Raw genomic sequence first — 21,901 nt, 5'->3', positions numbered from 1 at the left:
GAGTCCATCCAAGCAGAGAAATTACAGCAGTACAACTATTGATATAATTTGGCTAGTTTTTGTAAATTTGAGCTACGGCTGACTGACCCTTGAAATGTTGTTTAATTAGAAATTTGGTGACATGGTAGAAAATGCTGTGAACACGTAACCCAATAAATTCATAAAATAAATAAGGAGGCTATAAATCCAGCCAGTGAAGCCTTTTATTTAGCACTGTTATTTTGACATGTTTAGTTCTTGCTTATATGAACCCTGATGACTGTGAACCAGTTGGTCTTATTTTGTGCTATGAATTACTTATATTTAGATTTTGCTGATGATAAAAAAGCAGACTGCTGTTGTAGATCACTTTGGAGTTAGAGTGTTTTGAGTGGACTTATTGTGGAGAAACACTCATCACTGTCCGGATACTGTGGGACAAAAAGAGAATACAGAATTGATCAGAACTCTGTGCTGTTATTCTGTTATTTGGTCACTTATGGTCAACAAAGTAAAGGCGTGTAATCTGTGAGTGTAGTCTACCATTTGCCATGCTTCATCAGTTCGATGGCGTCATTGATTTGGTCCAAAGTCATGTTGTGAGTGATGAACTCATCCAGCTTCACCTTCTTATCCATGTATGCTTTAACCATCTGTGGAATGTCATCCTTACCCTTAAATCCTGAAATAAGAGCAGAGTCTCACCTAGAAGCCATAAGAAAGCAGTGACACATATACTTTTTAACATGGACTCATTAATCGGTGGGAATGATTTTATTTGTCTCACCTCCAAACAGGGATCCCTTCCATGTCCGTCCAGCAATGAGCTGAATGGGACGAGCAGCAAAGTCATGCATGTCTGTCACGCCAACAATCACGGAAACACCCCAACCTTTGATACAAGACTCCAAAGCACTGCGCTGGATGGAGAAACAGCATAAAGTCAGTTCACTTATAACCAGTTTGGTACCGGTCCAAAATTAGTGGGAGACAAGCTGGGCCAATGTCGACTGGGTAATATGATGAATCATTCAGCTTTTCAATAAATACTGCAAGAAAAAGCAAATGAAGTCAGTTTACTCTGATCAGAATAAAGGTTACATTGCAGACATGTATAAAATTAGTGGTACTTTTCCACTTAAGGTCTTTGCGGGCAGTTGGTATTCACCATTTTCCAGTACATATTTACTATGAAGGACATTAGTTTTTACTTTTCATTTTCCATTGTTATGGATTGATATGAAAGTTTTTTTTTTCTTGAACAAAAACCAGGTCACAGCTCACTCTGTTCATCAGGTAGATCATCTGGACCTGTGAAGTAGAGCTCAGCTGTAGGCTGTTGGCAATCAGCCCTGCTGGGAGATTACATAAAGAGAGATTTTTTCACTCTCATGTGCGACTCTCAGCTAGCTTTCTTGGAATCATGAGTTTGAGTTTCTGAATGTGCAAATCAGTCTATTCTTTCCTTTATCCAGACAACACCCAACAAAACTATTGATTCCCACATACGTTGTGTTTTGGATCATACATTTTAGTTGTTCTATTCTTTTGATAGATTCAGTGGACAGTAGTTGGGACAAATGTCACTATCACCTTTTAAAAAACAAAGACCCTTTTTTAAAAACCCAATTCTTGAGTGTGCTGTTATTAATTTCCCCATTTACAACCTAACATATCTTGTGTTGCGTGCTGTGGGGAAGAAACGTAACACCATCCATCCATCAGCTATATCTGCTTATCCTTTATCCCTATAGAGGATAAGCAGATATAGCTGATGGCCAGGCCTATTGACTGGACTCTTCTTGAGCAAACTGTTCCAGTTCTCCTAAATTTGGTGGATGTTTTCTCCTAACTGTGAAATTCAACTCCTTTTTACTTTGCCAAGGAACACGACAGAGCTATGTGATGATCGACATATCTCTGTCTGTTTGTTGGCAACATTTCTCAAAAATGGATTTGCAGGAAATTTTCATGGAAGCTCAGAAATGATGCAAGGACCAATTGATTAGATTTTGGCAGTGATGAAACTTATAGTCTGAATCCATGGATTTGTTGAAGATTTCTGCATCATTGTGAGATAGTGGCACGGCGTCACTGTAACTATGACAAGTGAACACTGCGTCAGCTGCCTGCTGACGATTCTGTGATTGCGATCCTACTACAAATCGACCACTGCAGACTTATCGGGACTTATCGATTGGGAATGATATAAGGAACAATTGATTAAACTGTGGAGGTATTTCCAAATCCCATCAATCCCCGCTGCCGGCTACATATGCGATTCTTTATCCATACATAACATACACATGCATAACACACGCCTGTGCTCACTGCGAGGTAATTTTTTATTAAAGATTTTATCCCTCAGAAATTATACAACTGAGCGGCCTTGGTGGAGTATTGCACTCTGAGTGCTTTTCTTGTTTTAGTTGGATTAAAATCAGGACTTAAAGCAGGTTTCATCAGAACAGGGCACACTTTCCGTGAGGTATGAAGGTACCACCGCTCTCAGCCACATCTGAATATTGTGCACATTATAATCAGTCTGCCTCACCATGACTTCCACATTCCCAATGCATTCCAGGGAGTAGTCCACTCCTCCATTGGTCATCTCAATCAGCACCTCATGGATGGGCTTATTGTGGTCTTTGGGGTTGATGACGTCAGTAGCACCAAACACCTTGGCCTTCTCAAACTTCTCTGGATTGATGTCAACAGCTATAATTCTCTTTGCTCCTGCAGCATAACAGCCCATGACTGCAGCCAAACCCACAGCTCCCAGACCAAACACAGCACATGTGGATCCTGGTTCAACCTGAAGAAAAAGAGGTAGGAAAGTATTGTCTCAAAAGCAGTGATTGCCTTTTTGGAGGCTTCCAATCTGGGGAAGGATTTGAATCAAAATTGCTGATTTTCTCGGCTCTGAACACATGGGGCCCTCATTTTTATAAACTTGCAGTACAGAAGTATATTAAATGCGCCTTGCACTTGAAAATATGGTCATATCAGAAGGCACAGATTGTATTATCATATAGTATTGATAGTATTGGTTGTGACTCAGAATCACTGCCACTAATAACTCCTATTGCCAGTGTTATACCTCACATACGTAAGTAAGAGAGGGATTTCATGATCTAAATTTGTCCCCGAGTCGGTGAGAATCTGTATTGATCTCCCTGTGGATGACTGCATACAGTCCAGAATTACAAGACTAATTGTGATAATCTGCAGAATATGCAAATATGATCTACTGCACAAATGAGGGAGTTCTACCAGCAGACTCCTGAGAGCTGCCCTATGAAGCAAGATTAGTGGATTAGCAAGCTATTTTGAGTTTGAAGTGAGAATTTTCTGTGTCACGAAGGTGACTCTGTTTTAATGTGTTACATCACCATAGTAACTGACATTGTGGAGCTAACCTGGTGCAGAGCAGGTTATGTACAGAGTTTAGATTTAAATCAACTAGAAGAAACATCTCCCTTCAACCAAAACATCTCCTGACAATTCTCTGACAGATCCTCGGTTGAGGTAACATGCTTTTCTGCAAACCTGTTGAACCGTATGTTACTAAAACTACAAAACAAAGCCATGTAGTTATGGTATCACACAGTGTATGCGTTGTGTTGCCACAATGTAATTAGCCTTTGACAAGAAATTGCATATTATTGTTGTTATTACTTTGATTTGGCCAAAAATTAAAGTGATATCTTGCATTATGGGACAGTGTGAGACCTAAAAGCACCTCACTACAATATCATGTTTAAATATAAAGTTTAGTTTAAGAGCTCTAATGTGTAGCAGTCAGAAAAGGATGGGCAAACTGATCAGTAAAATACATTTATTAACTCACGATTAACAGTTTTAGACCAGCATTCCAATCATGTATCATTTGCTGTAGCACTTTTTTACTGTCAGACAGTTTTGTTGTCCTTGTTGTTTCCCATTATAAAAACTTGTTGACTGAAGTAGGTGGGACAATTGTTTGTGCAGAAGAAGAGTCACATGATGCTTTTATGTGACTGCACAGGAATCCTTAGATAATAAAAAAGTTGATCAGCACTGAATCGTGATATGTGTTATCTCTGACTGGAGCTTTAGTTTTGTCGAGTCACTTAACAATGACAACACAAAACAATGGTCTGGATATGTCATATTTGCTTCATTGTACAGCCCTCAGCAGACTTAAAGTGATGTAGTAACAACAAGGATAATCAAATCTAATCCTACAGTAGTTATTAGCGGAAAGAAATATCGACTGAAAATTTTTCACGAGAATGACTGACAATTTTTAAAATACTGTATATTGTATTCCACACACCTGGACTGGGAGAAAGTATAACCAAACGTAAGTCTGATATGCACACAAACACAGTGGTTGCTGTGGTTAATTTGCAACAGTCTGAAAACCGATGCACTGAAAGTACTAATGAACAGAATCCTGCCACCTTCAGAAAAAGAGCATCACCAGAGACACGCTCTTACCAGGCATCTTAAAATACAGTCAAACACACACCTGAGCAGTATTTACTGCTGCTCCATATCCAGTGGAGATCCCACAGCCAAGGAGACAGACTTTGTCCAGAGGAGCTGCAGGATCAATCTTGGCCACAGCGATCTGGTTCATCACAGTGTACTCAGAGAAGGTGCCGGTTCCCATAAACTGCCGCACCTTCTTGTCCTTACAGGTAAACCTGGAGTCTGACTCTGCCATGGTATTATTAGCACCAATCAGCCTGAATTAAGAAAAGTTTTGACTTCAAAAACATGAAACAGTGAAATTTTATTTAACATGAAATTTGAGAGTTTCTATTGTCCTACTAGAAGGTTCAAAGAGAGAAGCTTTGGAAAAAGTTCAGTCAGGAATATCTTGTCCCCCGCACTTCTTCCATTTGGAATTCTTGACATGATAGTTCAGGATGATCCAAATGTTTCATCTGAGAAGTTTGACCTGAAGAATTCTGTTCATCTAAAGTCTCCACTGGTCTTATTTATTTCTTATTTATTCAACAACAGTCCTTCTTTATTGCCAACCTCAATAAACATCCTTGTACTGTCTGTTAAAGTCATTGAAATAGTGGGAAACACAATGTGGTTTAAAAAGACAGTATGGGGAAAAAAACTCACACTGAATTATCACAGTGGTTGGATTTTGGACTCTTACAGAAGCGACATTCTCTGCATTGGGGGAGAAACAGAGGAATCACCTTGTCTCCTGCAAGACAAAGATAATGTTGCAATGTTAGTTAGACCTCAGCAAATATAGTTTAGTTCCTTTTGCCCGATCTTTGTTGGTAATTTCTCCATCTATGGAAGAAAATTCAGCCTTAAATGGCTTCTCAGCCTCATTTTGGCTATATATTTTGAATTTCAATCGATCATCACAGTGTAAACATCTGATTATCTCTTAAGTTCCAGCTACGGTTCTTTTCTTGAAAAAAAACTGACAACTTTTATTGGCCCCTTTGGACTGATCCAGACCACTGTTTGTAATATTAATACTATGTCCAAGCTCCCTACACAGATGTATGAGACTGATATCAATCTTTTCATCTTACTCTTGGGGTGAGAAAATAAATAGATAGACAGGGCTGCACAATGGTTAGCGCTGTCACCTTGCAGCTAGAAGATCCCCGCTTCGCGTCCCAGACTGGGCCTGGGATCTTTCTGTGTGGAATTTGCATGGTCTCTCTGTGCATGCATAAGTTTTCTCCGGGTTCTCCAGCTTCCTCCCACGGTCCAAAAATATTCTGAGGTTAATCAGTAACTCTAAAGTTGTCCGTAGTTGTGAATGTGAGTGTGCTTGTTTGTCTCTAAGTGTAGCCCTGTGATAGACTCGTGACCTGTCTAGAGTCTAACCTGCCTTCACCCTAAGTTAGCTCGGAGATGGTCCAGCCTCCTTGCGGCCCTCATGAGGATTAAGCGATGTATAGATAATAGATGGATGGACAGACAAACAGAAAGAGGAATAGCTAAAACCTAACCTGTCTGAAATTCCGTGACTCCAGGTCCGACACTCTCTACGATGCCGGCTGCCTCATGGCCCAACACTATGGGAAAGTTTTCCTTAGGCATAAACTCCGAAAGGAAGTAAAGGTCTGAACGGCACACTGCTGTTGCCACAATCTGCACGAAAGGACAGTGACCAAACAATGAAAACACAGACATTGAGGGTTACATGATGATGAGAGGATTCACTCTGGGAGCGCTCAGTAGTAGAACCAGAACTCTGACATTAAAGATGGTTTATCTGTAATTTGTTACAGTACACCTCTGTGAACACCATTTGGCAGTACCACACTGTCTATTTACAGGTGGCTCGTCACTGTTGATGTCTCACCTTGATGCGGACCTCGTTGGCCTTAGGTGGAGCCACTTCAATCTCCTCAATCACCAGAGGTTTGTTGGGCTCCCAGGCTACTGCTGCCTTGCACTTGATCACCTACAGGACACCACAACAAGTTACAGAGATTGATGCATGACAAATATTGCTGAAGTGTTATCTAGTCAAAGTATGCTGGTTGAAAATTGGAGAAATTACAGAAGATATACATAAAGCAGCTTATTGCCAGTGCTTCATATTTGTTAAAAAAGGAGAAATGCTGCTGTCCTTTGTGCAAAAATTGAAGGTAAACACTTATCCAGGGATGCTTTTTCATTTTAAATAAACTGATGTGCCACATTGCAAATCAAGAAAACAAGCAGATTTCACATTGTCCTCATTAGGATGTAGGGTTATTACCTCCGCCAGGAGGTTATGTAATCACCGGAGTTTTTGTGTGTGTGTGTGTGTGTGTGTGTGTGTGTGTGTGTGTGTGTGTGTGTGTGTGTGTGTGTGTGTGTGTGTGTGTGTGTGTGTGTGTGTGTGTGTGTGTGTGTGTGTGTGTGTGTGTCTGTTGGCACAGCCATCTCTCAATTGTCCTTCGACCTTCAAAAAATTCCTGGGTCCAGACGGTGATCCGGATCACCTCCAAAATCTAATCGATTGTTACTTTTGCTCTTCCGGACATCCTGTAAAAATTTGGTGAAAATCCGTCCATGACTTTTTGAGTTATGCTGTTAACACACACACACACACACACACACACACACACACACACACACACACACACACACACACACACTTTTTCTATCATTGTGGGGACATACACACGTGGACAAAATTGTTGGTACCCCTCAGTTAAAGAAAAACCCACAATTCTCACTGAAATCACTTGAAACTCACAAAAGTAACAATAAATAAAAATTTATTGAAAATTAAATAATCAAAATCAGCCATCACTTTTGAATTGTCGATTAACATAATTATTTTAAAAAACAAACTAATGAAATAGGGCTGGACAAAAATGATGGTACCCATAACTTAATATTTTGTTGCACAACCTTTTGAGGCAATCACTGCAATTAAACGATTTCTGCATTTGTCAATGAGCGTTCTGCAGCTGTCAACAGGTATTTTGGCCCACTCCTCATGAGCAAACAGCTCCAGTTGTCTCAGGTTTGATGGGTGTCTTCTCCAAATGGCATGTTTCAGCTCCTTCCACATATGTTCAATGGGATTCAGATCTGGGCTCATAGAAGGCCACTTTAGAATAGTCCAACGCTTTTCTCTCAGCCATTCTTGGGTGTTTTTGGCTGTGTGTTTTGGATGGTTGTCCTGTTGGAAGACCCATGACCTGCGACTGAGACCAAGCTTTCTGACACTAGGCAGCACATTTCTCTCCAGAATGCCTTGATAGTCTTCAGATTTCATCGTACCTTGCACACTTTCAAGACACCCTGTGCCAGATGCAGCAAAGCAGCCCCAAAACATTACTGAGCCTCCTCCATGTTTCACCGTAGGGACAGTGTTCTTTTCTTCGTATGCTTGGTTTTTGAGTCTATGAACATAGAGTTGATGTGCCTTACCAAAAAGCTCCAGTTTGGTCTCATCTGTCCAAAGGACATTCTCCCAGAAGCTTTGTGGCTTGTCAACATGCATTTTTGCAAATTCCAGTCTGGCTTTTTTATGAGTTTTTTTCAGCAGTGGTGTCCTCCTTGGTCGTCTCCCATGAAGTCCACTTTGGCTCAAACAACGACGAATGGTGCGATCTGACACTGATGTACCTTGGCCTTGGAGTTCACCTTTAATTTCTTTGGAGGTTGCTCTGGGCTCTTTGGATACAATTCGAACGATCCGTCTCTTCAATTTGTCATCAATTTTCCTCTTGCGGCCACGTCCAGGGAGGTTGGCTGCTGTCCCGTGGGTCTTGAACTTCTGAATAATATGAGCCACTGTTGTCACAGGAACTTCAAGCTGTTTAGAGATGGTCTTATAGCCTTTACCTTTAAGATGTTTGTCTATAATTTTTTTTCGGATGTCCTGGGACAATTCTCTCCTTCGCTTTCTGTTGTCCATGTTCAGTGTGGTACACACCTTTTCACCAAACAGCAGGGTGACTACTTGTCTCCCTTTAAATAGGCAGACTGACTGATTATGAGTTTGGAAACACCTGTGATGTCAATTAAATGACACACCTGAGTTAATCATGTCACTCTGGTCAAATAGTTTTCAATCTTTTATAGAGGTACCATCATTTTTGTCCAGGCCTGTTTCATTAGTTTGTTTTTTTAAATAATTATGTTAATCAACAATTCAAAAGTAATGGCTGTTTTTGATTATTTAATTTTCAATAAATTTTTATTTATTGTTACTTTTGTGAGTTTCAAGTGATTTCAGTGAGAATTGTGGGTTTTTCCTTCTTTAACTGAGGGGTACCAACAATTTTGTCCACGTGTGTACCATTGACTCCCATTTATAATTTATATCAAACCCCTAACCCTAACCTTAACCCAGACCAAAACAATGGCTAACCCTAAAGAAACGTTTTTGCACTTTTACTTTTTTCAGTAACAACAACATGGCCAAAAAAAACACTGTTTAAACTTGTGGAGACCGAAATGAGGTCCCCACAAGTGACATTGTTTTCGGTTTTCCTACAGTTGAGGGACATTTGGTCCCCACAGGTATAGCCAGCACCTGACCCCCCCCCCCCCCCCCCCCCCCCACACACACACACACGAAGTAATAATTCACATTTGTGGCCTCTATTGAAGTGCTCTGTATACACAATGCACACAATAACAAAAAGATTTAGTGCCAACACAGTGTATTCATGAGGTTTTTCACATGTTTCTGTCGTACCGCTAGCTTGTTTTTCGCCAATTGTCTGTAGAAGAGATGAGCACCCACTCTGCATGAACTAAAACGATCCTTTATGGAGTGGTGTTTCCCTCTGATAACTTTTAACTATAGCCTTTTAACAGATTTTACTGTGACATTTACTTATTTATTTATACACTGTTGTTTTAATCTACAATGTATAAAATAATATAAATAAATAAAGAGCACTGAATGATAAAGTGTGTCAAAATTTTTTGACTGGCAGTATATTTGATTTCCCCAGCTTCTTCACTCAGCAAAAATCTTTTCTCCTCTCTCCTGTGTGTGTGAACACTTTGCATCCACAGCTTTCACTGATGATTGGCTTTACCCATGCTGTGGCTTTGTCTGTAACCAGTCAGATGGTGCTGTGGGTGGGACAATGCTTGAGACAGAGTACTGACTGCAGACAGCAAGGCGCGGCTACAACAGAGCCAAAATAGGTCTCCTCCTCAGACCACTGCTGATTGGATTTGGTGTCCATATTTGAAGGTTTACTACAACACTACCACTACTCAATTAGCTGTTTAAAAATGGCTTTTCTGTGTGTTTATCGTTGATCACCATAACCCCGCACCCAGCCCGTGACATACTCAGTTCTTTTTGTAACCTGGAGTCAGTGCATAGTTGGTGGAAACACAAAGAACTGGTGCTAAGTTAGGCACTGGTTCCAAACTAGCACTGGAACCAGCTTGGTCGAAAAGAGTTTTAAACTGATCTCTGATCACATCAAACTTTTTTTTTTTTTTTTTTTAAAAAGGGCAAAGCCGATATGCATCAAAATGCCGATTCTGGTCTCTCTATTGTCTTATGTTTTTAAATGTTGTTTTTCTATTATTAAATAGTGATGTCTTGTATCAGGTGATGTGGTCATGTGACCTGGTTTCAGCCCTTATCAGGCACACCTGTGCCCTAGTGTTTTATTATGTTCTGATGAAGGCCGTGTGGTGGCCGAAACGCGTAAACTGCCGTCCATGAATTATTAAAGGACTTTTAGGAACTCGGAGTGCCTCGGACCCCTCTTCTTTTTGCTGAGTATAATTTAGTGTTGGGTTGGCACATTTACTATTAACTGTTACTGAGTAAATCCAGTCGTACCCTTGAATTCATGCTGTGAGTTCTTTGACCTCCACAATTATCTTTTTTGGCCTCCTACCACTGAGAAAGTATCCACAGTTGTGCTAAGTTGTCTGGATATTTTCCATGTGAAAGGTTGAATCAGAACATGCACTATTTTGCTGAAGCATTTAACTATTGTACATTTTATTGCAGCAGAATTCTAATTTCAAAGCTGCTCTGAATGCAATCAACATGCATTTGCAAAGACATACATGTTAAAGTCAACATATGAGAGCATTGAAACATCTTTTGATTGCTTTTTTCAGGTACTAGCACATTTATTAGATGCACCCAGCCACAATTTCACCACTAAATCAACTCCCAAACAACAAAAATACACAAACATTTTATGAACACTTGCAAGTCTTATATCCAAGTAAATCTTTTAGTGTGAGGTTCGTTGTATGGATTTGTTGTACTACCTACTTTGTTTGAGTTTGCAATATAACACTTTGAAAAACACAAACATCACAGATAATGAGTACTCCCATTATCTGTGATAATTTATTGAATAAATTGTGCACCTACCTTACCAGCTGTAGCCATATCTGGAGCAATGATAGGACTCAAAAAATGAGAGGAGTTGAGAAGGACAAGAGATGCTGGACTGCAGAATGTGAAGGACAACTGGATTTGGATTTGATGTTTAAATACTGCTGCTTGATGAGGAGTTACACAAACATCTGGACTTTGGGAGTTGATAGTGCCAAAGAGAGTAATATGGGACACTTGTCAAATTTTGGCAGGTCCCAATCACAAGCTGTCACTTCATAAGGGGGTGGGACTAAGGCGGGACTTGGCTCTAAGTCGTCCAATCAGAAACTGCCACGCCATAAGGCGGGCTATAGTATGGGTTCCAATGAGAGATTGCCACGTCATAGAGAACCCTCCCTGAACCCCGCCTCATCCGCCATATTTGTAGTTTTTATTTTTTTAATAAAAGGAAATGACAAATTTAAAAATGCCGGAAATGATAGTTTCAAAAATGATTTATAACACAGTGATAAAAATAATAAAAGTCCATCGCTAGGGTCATCCAATGAGGTGTGAGGGGAAGGGCGAATGAGAACGAATGAAAAGAGGTGTCATGGCCCCTCACTCTCCTGTGCTGCGCTCTGGACAATTAGGAATGGCTGTGGAGGAGCGCAGCTGGTCCATATTAGCGATCAGTGGCAGATAAAAGACCCTTGCGGTTTCTTGCCAAGTCCACACCAGTCTGCTTGAGCTCTGCTCTCCACCTGCCCCCGGACTCCCTCGTCTGCTTCGTCGCCCCTTCGACTCTGGAATCCTTCGTCATGCTTCGTCTCCCCCTTTGACCCTGGAATCTCTCATCTGTTCTGTCTTCCCCTCCGCTCTGGACTCCCCTCGTCTGCTCTGGTTCTCTCTACCCCGCTGCCCCTGCCACAACTCTGCCACCGGTTCTCCCCAGCTCCGTCCCTGCCTCGTCTCCCTAAACTCAAGGCTGAACCGTAAATTATAACATATAAAATTGACTGAACATTGAACACACCAAAATATGTGCTTATTTGGAATACAATTTCTTCGACAACCAAGTTTCAAAAATATTAAGCAGCAACATACCTTTCTCTTGAGGTGCAAATTTCCTGATTAACGTCTGCACTTCTTGTTGTTTAGGGTGAACAACATGAATAAATGATATGAATTTTTATCACGCCAGGCTTACAGTGAAGGTTTTCCCATGAACTCTTCCAGCTTGATTCCTTCAAAATACAGAAAAACAACCATTAGGCATTGTCATCATTTCAAATTTTGTACAGCATGCAAAATGAAAATAAATAAAACATATGGACAGTGATTTACCACTTTTCCTCGAGCTCCCTGCATGAGGAAGTTATGGTTTTCTGAAACAAATTACATCAGGGTGATGTCGGTAACTGTGCTAAGTGTGTTTTACTACATCACTGACAATGTTTTTCATAATTTTCAAGAACGATTTTGGTGAGGATTAGAGACATTCTTATTGCTCAATTAAATGATGGAATGGTAAAAATATAGAAAGACTTGTCTCCATAGACAGTCAGGGTCTCTGCAGTCATACACTATTTCTTCTCCTGCACTGATATTTGACATACACAAACATTTTCTATACATCAAATAATGCTGCATTCATCTGAGGCTGCACAAATGATTTGAGTAAAGCTATTATTAGGAAACAATATGTATTATTTTAATTTTACTGTCTGGCTTGATGTGATCATCATTTATGAATCTTCCAAGTCTTGCTGTATGTTTACTGCCATCAGTGCTGCACGATGAAAGATTTTTTCAGTTGTAAATACGACAATTACCTTAAGTTAGGACATCCACTTCTTTAATCTTTCCAGAAAGATTGTCCCTGAAAGCAGTAGAAGTACAGAAATGCTGCATCGTCGGCTGAGTGCTCTTTGAACAGTGCCTCTCCTTCAGATCCAGTGATGTGTCTTCTGACATACTCAAGCAAGAATTCTCCTTGTTTAATGTTTTTAGTGGCAATCACTCCGTAACCTGATTAACAGATAATAAATAAGAATCAATTAATAGTATAAGTTCAGTAAATGCTCGTGTTGCTGCATACCAGGCACACCCAACAGAAAATAGCTCAGCACTTACACTATAAACAATACTTTGAAACCTTGTCACTGTAAATATTTAGATAATAAAAGGTGTAGCATTAACTGAGGCAGAAGAATTACAATATCTGCATTTTTATAATAGTGCAGCAAAACATCATGTTTTTCTTGCTGTGAGTTCTATCAGAATATCAGTACAATTCACACATTTAGACATTAAATATTAAATCAGTCCCCATTTAGCGTAACATGATAGGTATTGGATTTTGTTTGTTTGTCATGTGTTTTGTTAAGTGGAACAGATCGTCCCATTTAACTTCAAATATGAAAGCAAATAAATAAATTCACATTTTGCATCTGCCTAAACTACTTTAAGGATGCTTACATGGGAAAATGGTTCTGTACATTTTCGTAACTAGTACAAACAGTGCTAATACACAATTTCCAGTATGAAAATACATTCGCTGCTAAAGTGAGTTTTAATTACGATTTGAACAGAAGATTCAATGAAAACAGAATCTTATGTGCAACCATACCTTTCTCCTGATTGATGAATTTTTTTTTCTGAAAAGAGTCTTAATCTTCCCCAGAAGCAATGAAGTGCAAAGCTTCCTTTTCAGGACAAACTCTTGTGGGTCTCATTTTCCTGTGAAATATTTCAGGAAATTTTATGTGCAATACACTCCATAAATTGATTTTTTTTTAAAAAGCCCATCTGAACAAAATATGTTTAAGTTTATTACTACAACAACTTACATCAAATGAATAGATTACATGATTACATTGATGCTTCTATGAATAGATGTAAAAACTGACATGTTATAGATAGACTCCATTGATTTTATAATGGAGAAACTCACTTGTGTAACACTGTGGAAAAAAAAAAAACAACCAATAAACAAACATGTAAAACCGAAAATTTTCGGTAGCACTTTATAACACGGCCCGTGTTTTACAGAGTAGTTTCCCGTCTCTTACAGTGTAGTTTCCTCAACTTTGAAGGTAACTGTCAGACATGTACATGTCATTTCGCGCAACCTGAGGAGTGCTTACACTTGTGTCTGACAGTGTAAGTGCTGTTGTCTTACAGTGTAGTTTGACGTGTTTTAATGTGTAGTTTCCTCAACTGTGGAGGTAACTCTCATAAATGTAGCATGATATTTTACAGACTCTTATGGGGCAGTTACGTTTGTGTCTTATATGGTAGTTTGACGTGTTTTAATGTGTAGTTTCTTCAACTGTGGGGGTAACTCTCATAAATGTAGCACGACATTGTGCGGACTCTTATGGGGTACTAACGCTGGTGTCTTACAGTGTAAGTCCTGGAGTCTTACACTGTAGTTTCCTGTGTTTTACCATTTACTTATCAAAACAGTGTCATTTTCCTGAACATATGCCTTTACTGTACAAACCCTGACATGCCACTTCCTCTTAAGAATCACCATGGACCCCTACAGAGTGTGTAGACCAATGATAAACTGAAATACTGTAAGGTATTGATGAGTATGTGTTTCACATAATAATGACAAGACATGCAGACGTACAAAACATCTTTATTTATTTAATATCTTTATTTTTCAGAGACACCAATTCACCTTTTAAAGTTACCCAGCCCTTAAGATCACCCTTGTCTTTCCTTACTGTCTAACTATCCAGTACTTCCACTGCAACAACCCAGCACTTTACCTGTAACTACTGGTCAACAACTGGGAACCGGGCCGTATTATGAAGTGAACACTTGTTGGCTTCCCTTACTGTCTAACTACTGAGTACTTTACCTGTAACTACTGGTCAACAACTGGGAACCGGGCCGTATTATGAAGTGAACACTTGTTGGCTTCACTTACTGTGCAACTATTGAGTACTTTGCCTGTAACTACCTTCCCTACCTATGCAGGTACCGAGTACTTACACTCTTAAGTACCCATGACCTGTCTGCAAGTACAAAGAGGTCTGTAACATTGTTTCCATTATTAAAAAAATTTATTTTGAAAGTAACGGTAACACTTTATAATAACTATACACAATTAAGCATTAGTTAAGCATTGGTTCAGCATAATTTAAGCATTAGTTAATCCTTAAATCCTCATGAACTCATCATGAATTCACCATTAGTAATACATTACAAAGCATTAGTAAAGACAGTTTTAAATGTTCAACTAACACATTATGAAGCATTAGTTAAACATTAGTAAAGTGCTTAATTCATCGTTAACTCATCATTTGTAACTAATTAGTTATACATGCTTAATTAATCATGAATTCATGATCTGTATGACATTTATTATGCATTACTAAGCACTTAATAAATCTGGTTAAAAATGTTTTGTTGCTCATTGATAATCTCAGTTGTTAATACTTTATAAAGGGTTAGCAACTGTGTTAGTATATGATTTACAAACACATATTCATACTCAATGAATAACTTATTAATGCGGTTACTACTCATTAGTTAAGTATATTCCGTGAGCCCATCTAAAGTGAGGACTATCTATGCTTTATAAAGCATTTATAAATGACACAGAAGCAAAGATATACAAAGTGTCAGTTTTATTGGTCCCAAACAATACAAGCTCTTTTAAATACACACTTTAAACAAATACAATCTATAAGATTTCAAGTAAACTTGACAAACATCTTCAAATAACAACAGTCTGTGATCGTATAAAATAGAAAAATAAAATACAAGCTCTTTTAAATACACACTTTGCAATCCTTAACATGTCAAGTAAACTGGTGAACTATCTCTTTAGGTGTACATGTAACTTTCACCAGAGCTGTTTCTGTGCTATGATCCACTCTGAAACCTGACTGAAACTCTTCGAACAAGCTATTCCTTTGTAAATGTTCACGTAATTGATTTGCAACTGTTCCCTCCAGAATTTTAGAGAGAAATGAGAGGTTGGATATTGGTCCATAGTTAGCTAAAACATCTGGATCTAGAGTGGGCTTTTTAAGTAAAGGTTTGATTACAGCAACCTTAAAATCCTGTGGTACATAGCCTGTTACTAGAAAGAGATTAATCAGATCTAACATTGAATAATTCATTAAAGGAAAGTCTCCTTGAACAGTCTATTTGGGATAGGATCTAAAAGACATGTCAGTGGTTTGAATTTAGAAACTGTTGAAATTAGTTCAGAGCAATGTATGGGAGTGAAGAATTCTAAATATCCATCAGGTCTTACAGCCAATTCTACAGCAATTCTCAGCTACAAATCCCTTTAACTGTGCTTGTGTTTTTTATGACGAGCTTCCAGCAATGAACATATGATGAGGACCTCTGTGCAAAGATATGTGAAAGACCCTCTAGTCCTACGCAGCAGCAAGACACAGAACAGCCATAAACAGCTGGTGTTTTTCTGTCATCTTTGTCTCAGTTTGGTTGTTTGGCATCTCTGTTTGGTCTCGCTGATTGATGATGCTGATTTAGGCAACATTTCTATGAGTCCTGGATTCAGGTGACATTTCATACATACAAAAATTAGCTGCGACTCCATCAGATGCTGTTCAACACTGAGATTTAACACTGCTGACAATTATGATATTCGTTACTGTGAGCTGTATGCTGAAGTCGGCTGGTGTTTCCTCTCTATAAGGTATGCTAACCACTCAGCTTTATTTACTGTAAGGTCTTTGACATTTTTCAAAGTTCCATAGCTTCATTGCTGTCTTTTCATGGTCTCTCATTGAACATGCTCAGTTGATTGTAGTTACCAACTGTTTTTACTGAACTTGGGAAATACAGTTTAATTTACTGTGCATCTGTGACCTGGATTAACTTGCAGAACAATCTACAACTTGATTTATTTTCATCCTTACTACTATTTAGATCTTTCATTTTCTCTTATCTTACCCCCAGCTGATGGTTGTTAATTTGGCTTTTATTTGTGTGTCTGCATTTCCTGCTCATTTTATCTGAACTTGGCTATATTATAAAAGAGGCTCTACCTCAATGTTGCTTTGACTTTAAATAAAGGTATTTTCTTTAAGGCAGGGGCCTGAAATTAACTTCCATTCGGTCAGGGGCTCTTGGTTGACATAAAGACAAAGGAAATGATCATTGATTTCCACAGATCCAAACCCCCTCTTCAGTCAGTGAACACTTGTGGCGTGGACATCGAGGTGGTGACATCATATAAATATTTAGGTGTCCACCTTGATAATAAGTTGGACTGGTCTACAAACGTAGACATCATCTACAAAAAAAAAGGGCCAGAGCTGACTGTTTAGCCTCAGAAGACTTCAATCATTAGACATCTGCAGTACTATGCTGCAGATGTTTTATCAGTCTCTGGCAGTTTTATGTCCTGTTGTATGCTGCAGTCTGCTGGGGAAGCAGTATAAAAAACAAGGATGCAAGGTGTCTGAACAAACTGATTAAAAAAGCTGGCTGTGTGGTTGGAATCAGATTCAACACATTGGAGGATGAGGTGGAGAGATGGGCACTGAGCAAGATGGGAGGCCATTCTTACAAATATGGATCATCCACTTCACATCTGCCTCAATGAACAACGAAACATCAGTGGACGACTCCTATCCCTGCGCTGCAGGACTGAAAGATTCAGATTCTTGCCATCAGCAATCAGACTATTTAATTCAAAAGTAAACAGATGAGACCAGACAATTGAATTTCCCTTCGGGGATTAATAACGTCATTGTATTGTATTGTAAAGGACACTATGGTTTGCATCTAGTTTAGTATCATAACAGACTGAACCTCGAGTCCAAAGGTGAAGACAACGGAATTTCATCAAGTTCTCAAATTTGTGATGAGAAGGACATGGCAACAACATCAGGAAGATTCGACTCAGAAATCTTATCGATGTTATTCACTTCAAAATACTGAATGAGGTGCAGATTCAGTGGTTTACTCATTACTTTACATTACTTACACATAAAAATGTGTTTATTCAAACCGAAGGTGGAAACAACGGTTTGACAGGACTCATTATAAATGAATTGATGAGAATTACAATCACATGTTCTCTCATTCTGACAAAATGCTTCCAGCTTTACCACCAAACTGCACTGACAGTTAATGAACCTGAGAGTTCAGATATGCTCCGATCAGACAAACCAGTTCTTGCAAATCACATGTAGAGTTGCTGGTACAAATGTAAAGCTATCAAATATAATTAAGCTGCCAAAGAAAGATATTATCCATTTTTTAATTTAGGGTTGCGGTGTGAGACAAAGAACGTTTTTTCCCCCCCTGCTGGTTCAGCAAGATTGCATCTAGATGATGATATAGATAAGAATCAGGAGAGAAATTAGCTGTCAATATAGTATCATATATTTTCATTCCGAGTGCTTGGTGTTTCACTGTAATATCCGTTGTTTTATTACAAAGTTTTGAAGAACCAGACTGAAGGACTGCTGGGGGACAAATCCTGCAGTCATCCTAACAGAGAAATTCAAACACTACCTCTAAATTAAACAAACAGTCATAGAATTTGGGTAAATCTGGGCTAAAACTATTTGAGTGTCACTTTAAAGATTGTTAACACAACATTCAGTGTCATGGTAGACAACGCTGTAGACACACATTCCAATCAAACCGTGAAACAAACAATGAATCCTGTGACCCATCTGTTTATACAATCTATTTTGCTCCATAAACACTTTGACATGCTTAGTTATTGCTTATATGAACACAGCAGATGATCTTTACAGTTTGCACACAACTGGCTGAACTGTGTTCTCTCTTATTTGTGCACTATATTGTGAATGTACAGTATCTATTAATGATGATGCTGTAATGGGGTTATTTAATGCAAACTCATCCAACCCTGCCAGTTCTTGTGCACGTCTTCAAAAAAAAAGTATATGAAAACTTTTAAATTCACGGTACCTTGGAAATCTTAGAGTTGGACTCCAAATACTTTTTTTTTTGGTATGAATTTTTAAAGTTCCGCCCTCTGAGCAACATTTCATCATTGTTGCAACTCCTATAGTCCTCAATCTCTTATTTTTTGCTGGACAAGATGGAAATTTACACTGAACATACATGAAATCTTATTTATATATTGTTTTTCTACCAAACCAATAATACTTAATTTTGGGGGAACACATTTTGACACTGATGAATTAGAATTGTTGTATAGTATCTAGAAGTTATTTGGTTGTGAAATACACATTCAGAGCTTAAAAATTCACTTTGAAGGCATTTTTGACAGATATGCTCAAGAAAGACAATCAATTCATTGTAGATATGACAAACTGGAGTCTAATGAATCCAATACAACAGCTCCGTCATAAATTCTTAGTTTACAAAGTTTATTCTTTGTCCATTTGCTGACACTGTTATTTTCCCAAATGTAAAAGTGTCAGGGCCTCCTCCTCCTCAGCCCCCACCTGACACCCCTCCTCCTGCTCCCTCTCTCTCTCTCTTCCCCCCGCTCTCCCTCTCCCTTTCCCTCTCCCTCTGCTGCTGCTGAGCGGAGCGCCTCTCCATGGCAATCAGCTCTCCGCAGAATCCGGGCAGCTGTGAGTCGTCACCAGGGCCGGCCGCTGGCATAAACACTCTATGTCGTTGTTTATAGCTACATCCACTAGAGGGGGCCACACCACAATAAGTGTGTGATTCGCATTTTGTCCCTGTCTTCATGGGCGTAACGGACGCGGGGTATGCGTGGAACATGTCCCCCGCACTTTCCACATCTGTCCCCTCTGTCCCCCCGCACTTTTTTCAGCCGTTACAACAGCTAAACCCGTTATTAGCATCCAGTAACGTGTTTTCCCAAGCCGTCTTTGAATGCACCATGAGCGCATGCTAACGCAGGTGTTCCAGAGGAGACGTGCTGCTGTGCTGAGCAGTGCTGAACGTGTGTCTGGAGTAATGTTTAGTAAACCAGCCAGAGCCAGCAAGAAGCAAAAAACTTTATACAGTTTTTTCCAAACAAACCGTGTAAGTTGTGTGACCTTGTTGGATGTAAACAATGTTAGACTTGTTAGCTAAATGATGACAAGGTAAAACGTGGCAATATATCAATATGTTAAGCTAGTTAACAATAATTCAAATATTGTTGCCTCTGTTACATTACTGCTAATTAGTTTATTCTTGGAATAAACCCAGTCCTCTTTCATTTCTGGGCAGAAGATGTGCTCACAATTGCTCTCCATGTATTTAAGTCTTTTTGTCCCAAAAGAGGAGAGTCAGGGAGGAGAAAAAAGAATAGGCTATCTATGGTATAAATTTACAACTGTTTTTTTACTCCTCCTCTTTCAAATTCTATCTCAGAATTTTGATTTTCAGATTTTTTTTAATGACCATTTCCATAACAAAGAGCAGAGTCAGGCACCTTAACCCAGACCAAAACAATGGCTAACCCTAAAGAAACGTTTTTGCACTTTTACTTTTTTCAGTAACAACAACATGGCCAAAAAAACACTGTTTAAACTTGTGGGGACCGAAATGAGGTCCCCACAAGTGACATTGTTTTCGGTTTTCCTACAGTTATGGGGACATTTGGTCCGCACAAGTATAACCAGCACCTGACCACACACACACACGTCTACTGCAAAAGTCCTCCTGGCCGGGGAAAAGTTGTGCAAAACCAACAACTATGATAAATGCAAAAAAACAAAAAAAGAAAACACAGTGCACTCATCGTAATGACGATTTGAAATATAATAAACAATTCACATCCAAATCAAGTGCAAATGTCCTCCTTGCAGGGGGAAAAAGTTGTGCAAATCCAACAACTATGTATAACAATGCTTTACAAATAAATAAAACTGTTACAATAAAATCTGTTCAAGGAGGTTTCTCTATTCAAACATAATTATGCAATAGTCCTACTTCTTGTCATCAAAAAGGATATACAAAATGAAGCAAAGTGATCCAAAACTATAAAATAGCACTCCCATTTTCTCCAGAGTTCATGCTTAAAACTTCACACGTCTCAACTTATGAGCTGCAAAGGCATCTATAGTTTTATCATATGAAATCTGTCTGGATATGTCCCGATTAATGCTCATAATTGTAAGTCCATGAAGGCGCTCTTGTGACATTGTAGACCTCAAACAATTTTTAATCAGCTTAAGCTTGGAGAAGCTTCTCTCTGCAGATGCCACAGTCACAGGAGTAGTGACACCAATTCTCAATGCCACCCACATGTTTGGGTACACCTCTTTCAGGTCTTTCTCCTCTAGAAAAACTAGAAGATCCAAAGCAGTCATCTTTTGTTTTGGCCATTGTGGAAAAAACTGCATTTCCACAATGAGTTCCTCAGCATTCAAGTCTGCTTGATCTCCAGATGTGAGACTTTTAGACAAGTCTTTGGCCTGCTTTTCAAGCTCACCAGCTGGCATACCAGGGAAGTTGGTGAGAATGGGTTAAGGTTCTCCTTTCAGAATGGGTTAGGGTTCTCCTTTCAGAATTTATTAGTGCAAGTTCAACTTTGTCTATTGTTTGGCCCTTTTTAATCCGAGACTCCAGTTCTTTCCATAATCCCTTGTTCTTTGTATGTTCAGGACTGTTGTCATGTGTTTTGAGTATGTCACTGCAGTTTTTCCAGTCATTAACACCATCACTGCTTAGTTTAAATGTTTTCTGGGAGAAGAGATTGCAACACAAACAGCACAAGCTATCATTCTTTCTGGAATACGTCAGCCACATTCTTTTGATTTTCTCCACATTCACTAACCGTCTATAGAAGTAGTGGTGATGGCAACGTCTTCCATCTTGTTTTTTTGGGAATGTGAAGTCTGATTTTATCACATTAGGCCCTTGACTGACTAACTCGGTCCTCTCTGGATTAGACAGGTGAGGGGGCCAATCAGCTGGATCAATGGGGGCTGCTGTGACAGACTCACATACACCTGTTGATGTTGATGATGTGTCTTCAGGCTGGTGGACTGAAACATGTAGTCTGCTGGTGGTGCTGGGTCCTTCTTCTGAAAGAGAATCAAACATACACAACAAATCATTTAGGCATCTATAGAGGCATTAATACAATGGTTTTAGTTCAATCAGAAGACAGATTTTCTATTTTTAGTTTTAACTTTTACAACACAAAATCTAGTACTGTAA

General features: G+C 39.1%; 1 protein-coding gene across 8 annotated transcripts in view; it reads right to left on the bottom strand.

Annotated features, from left to right (window-relative positions):
* Nucleotides 1-21,901, bottom strand: part of LOC110955846 (alcohol dehydrogenase 1-like) — a 322,968-nt gene that overhangs the window by 224,400 nt on the left and 76,667 nt on the right. For 2 of the 8 annotated variants that reach the window (XM_051940623.1, XM_051940592.1), the window contains exons 2-9: nucleotides 10,826-10,875; nucleotides 6,317-6,418; nucleotides 5,961-6,102; nucleotides 5,104-5,191; nucleotides 4,493-4,712; nucleotides 2,534-2,794; nucleotides 767-899; nucleotides 523-661 (exon numbers count right to left, since the gene is read on the bottom strand). The exons of 2 other annotated variants lie outside the window; for them this stretch is intronic. In XM_051940623.1, the coding sequence (XP_051796583.1) occupies nucleotides 523-661; nucleotides 767-899; nucleotides 2,534-2,794; nucleotides 4,493-4,712; nucleotides 5,104-5,191; nucleotides 5,961-6,102; nucleotides 6,317-6,418; nucleotides 10,826-10,843 (1,103 nt within the window). In that variant the 5' untranslated portion in view covers nucleotides 10,844-10,875. Of the gene's footprint in view, nucleotides 1-185; nucleotides 411-522; nucleotides 662-766; nucleotides 900-2,533; nucleotides 2,795-4,492; nucleotides 4,713-5,103; nucleotides 5,192-5,960; nucleotides 6,103-6,316; nucleotides 6,419-10,825; nucleotides 10,994-21,901 lie in introns of those variants that run through there. 4 more of the 8 variants (XM_051940759.1, XM_051940724.1, XM_051940657.1 and 1 more) reach the window with 3 other exon arrangements.

This window comes from Acanthochromis polyacanthus, chromosome 1, assembly GCF_021347895.1.
Source record: "Acanthochromis polyacanthus isolate Apoly-LR-REF ecotype Palm Island chromosome 1, KAUST_Apoly_ChrSc, whole genome shotgun sequence".
Classification (NCBI taxonomy): Eukaryota; Metazoa; Chordata; class Actinopteri; family Pomacentridae; genus Acanthochromis; species Acanthochromis polyacanthus.
Note: the sequence above shows the minus strand (reverse complement) of the source record. Positions and strands in the feature narration are given on the sequence as shown.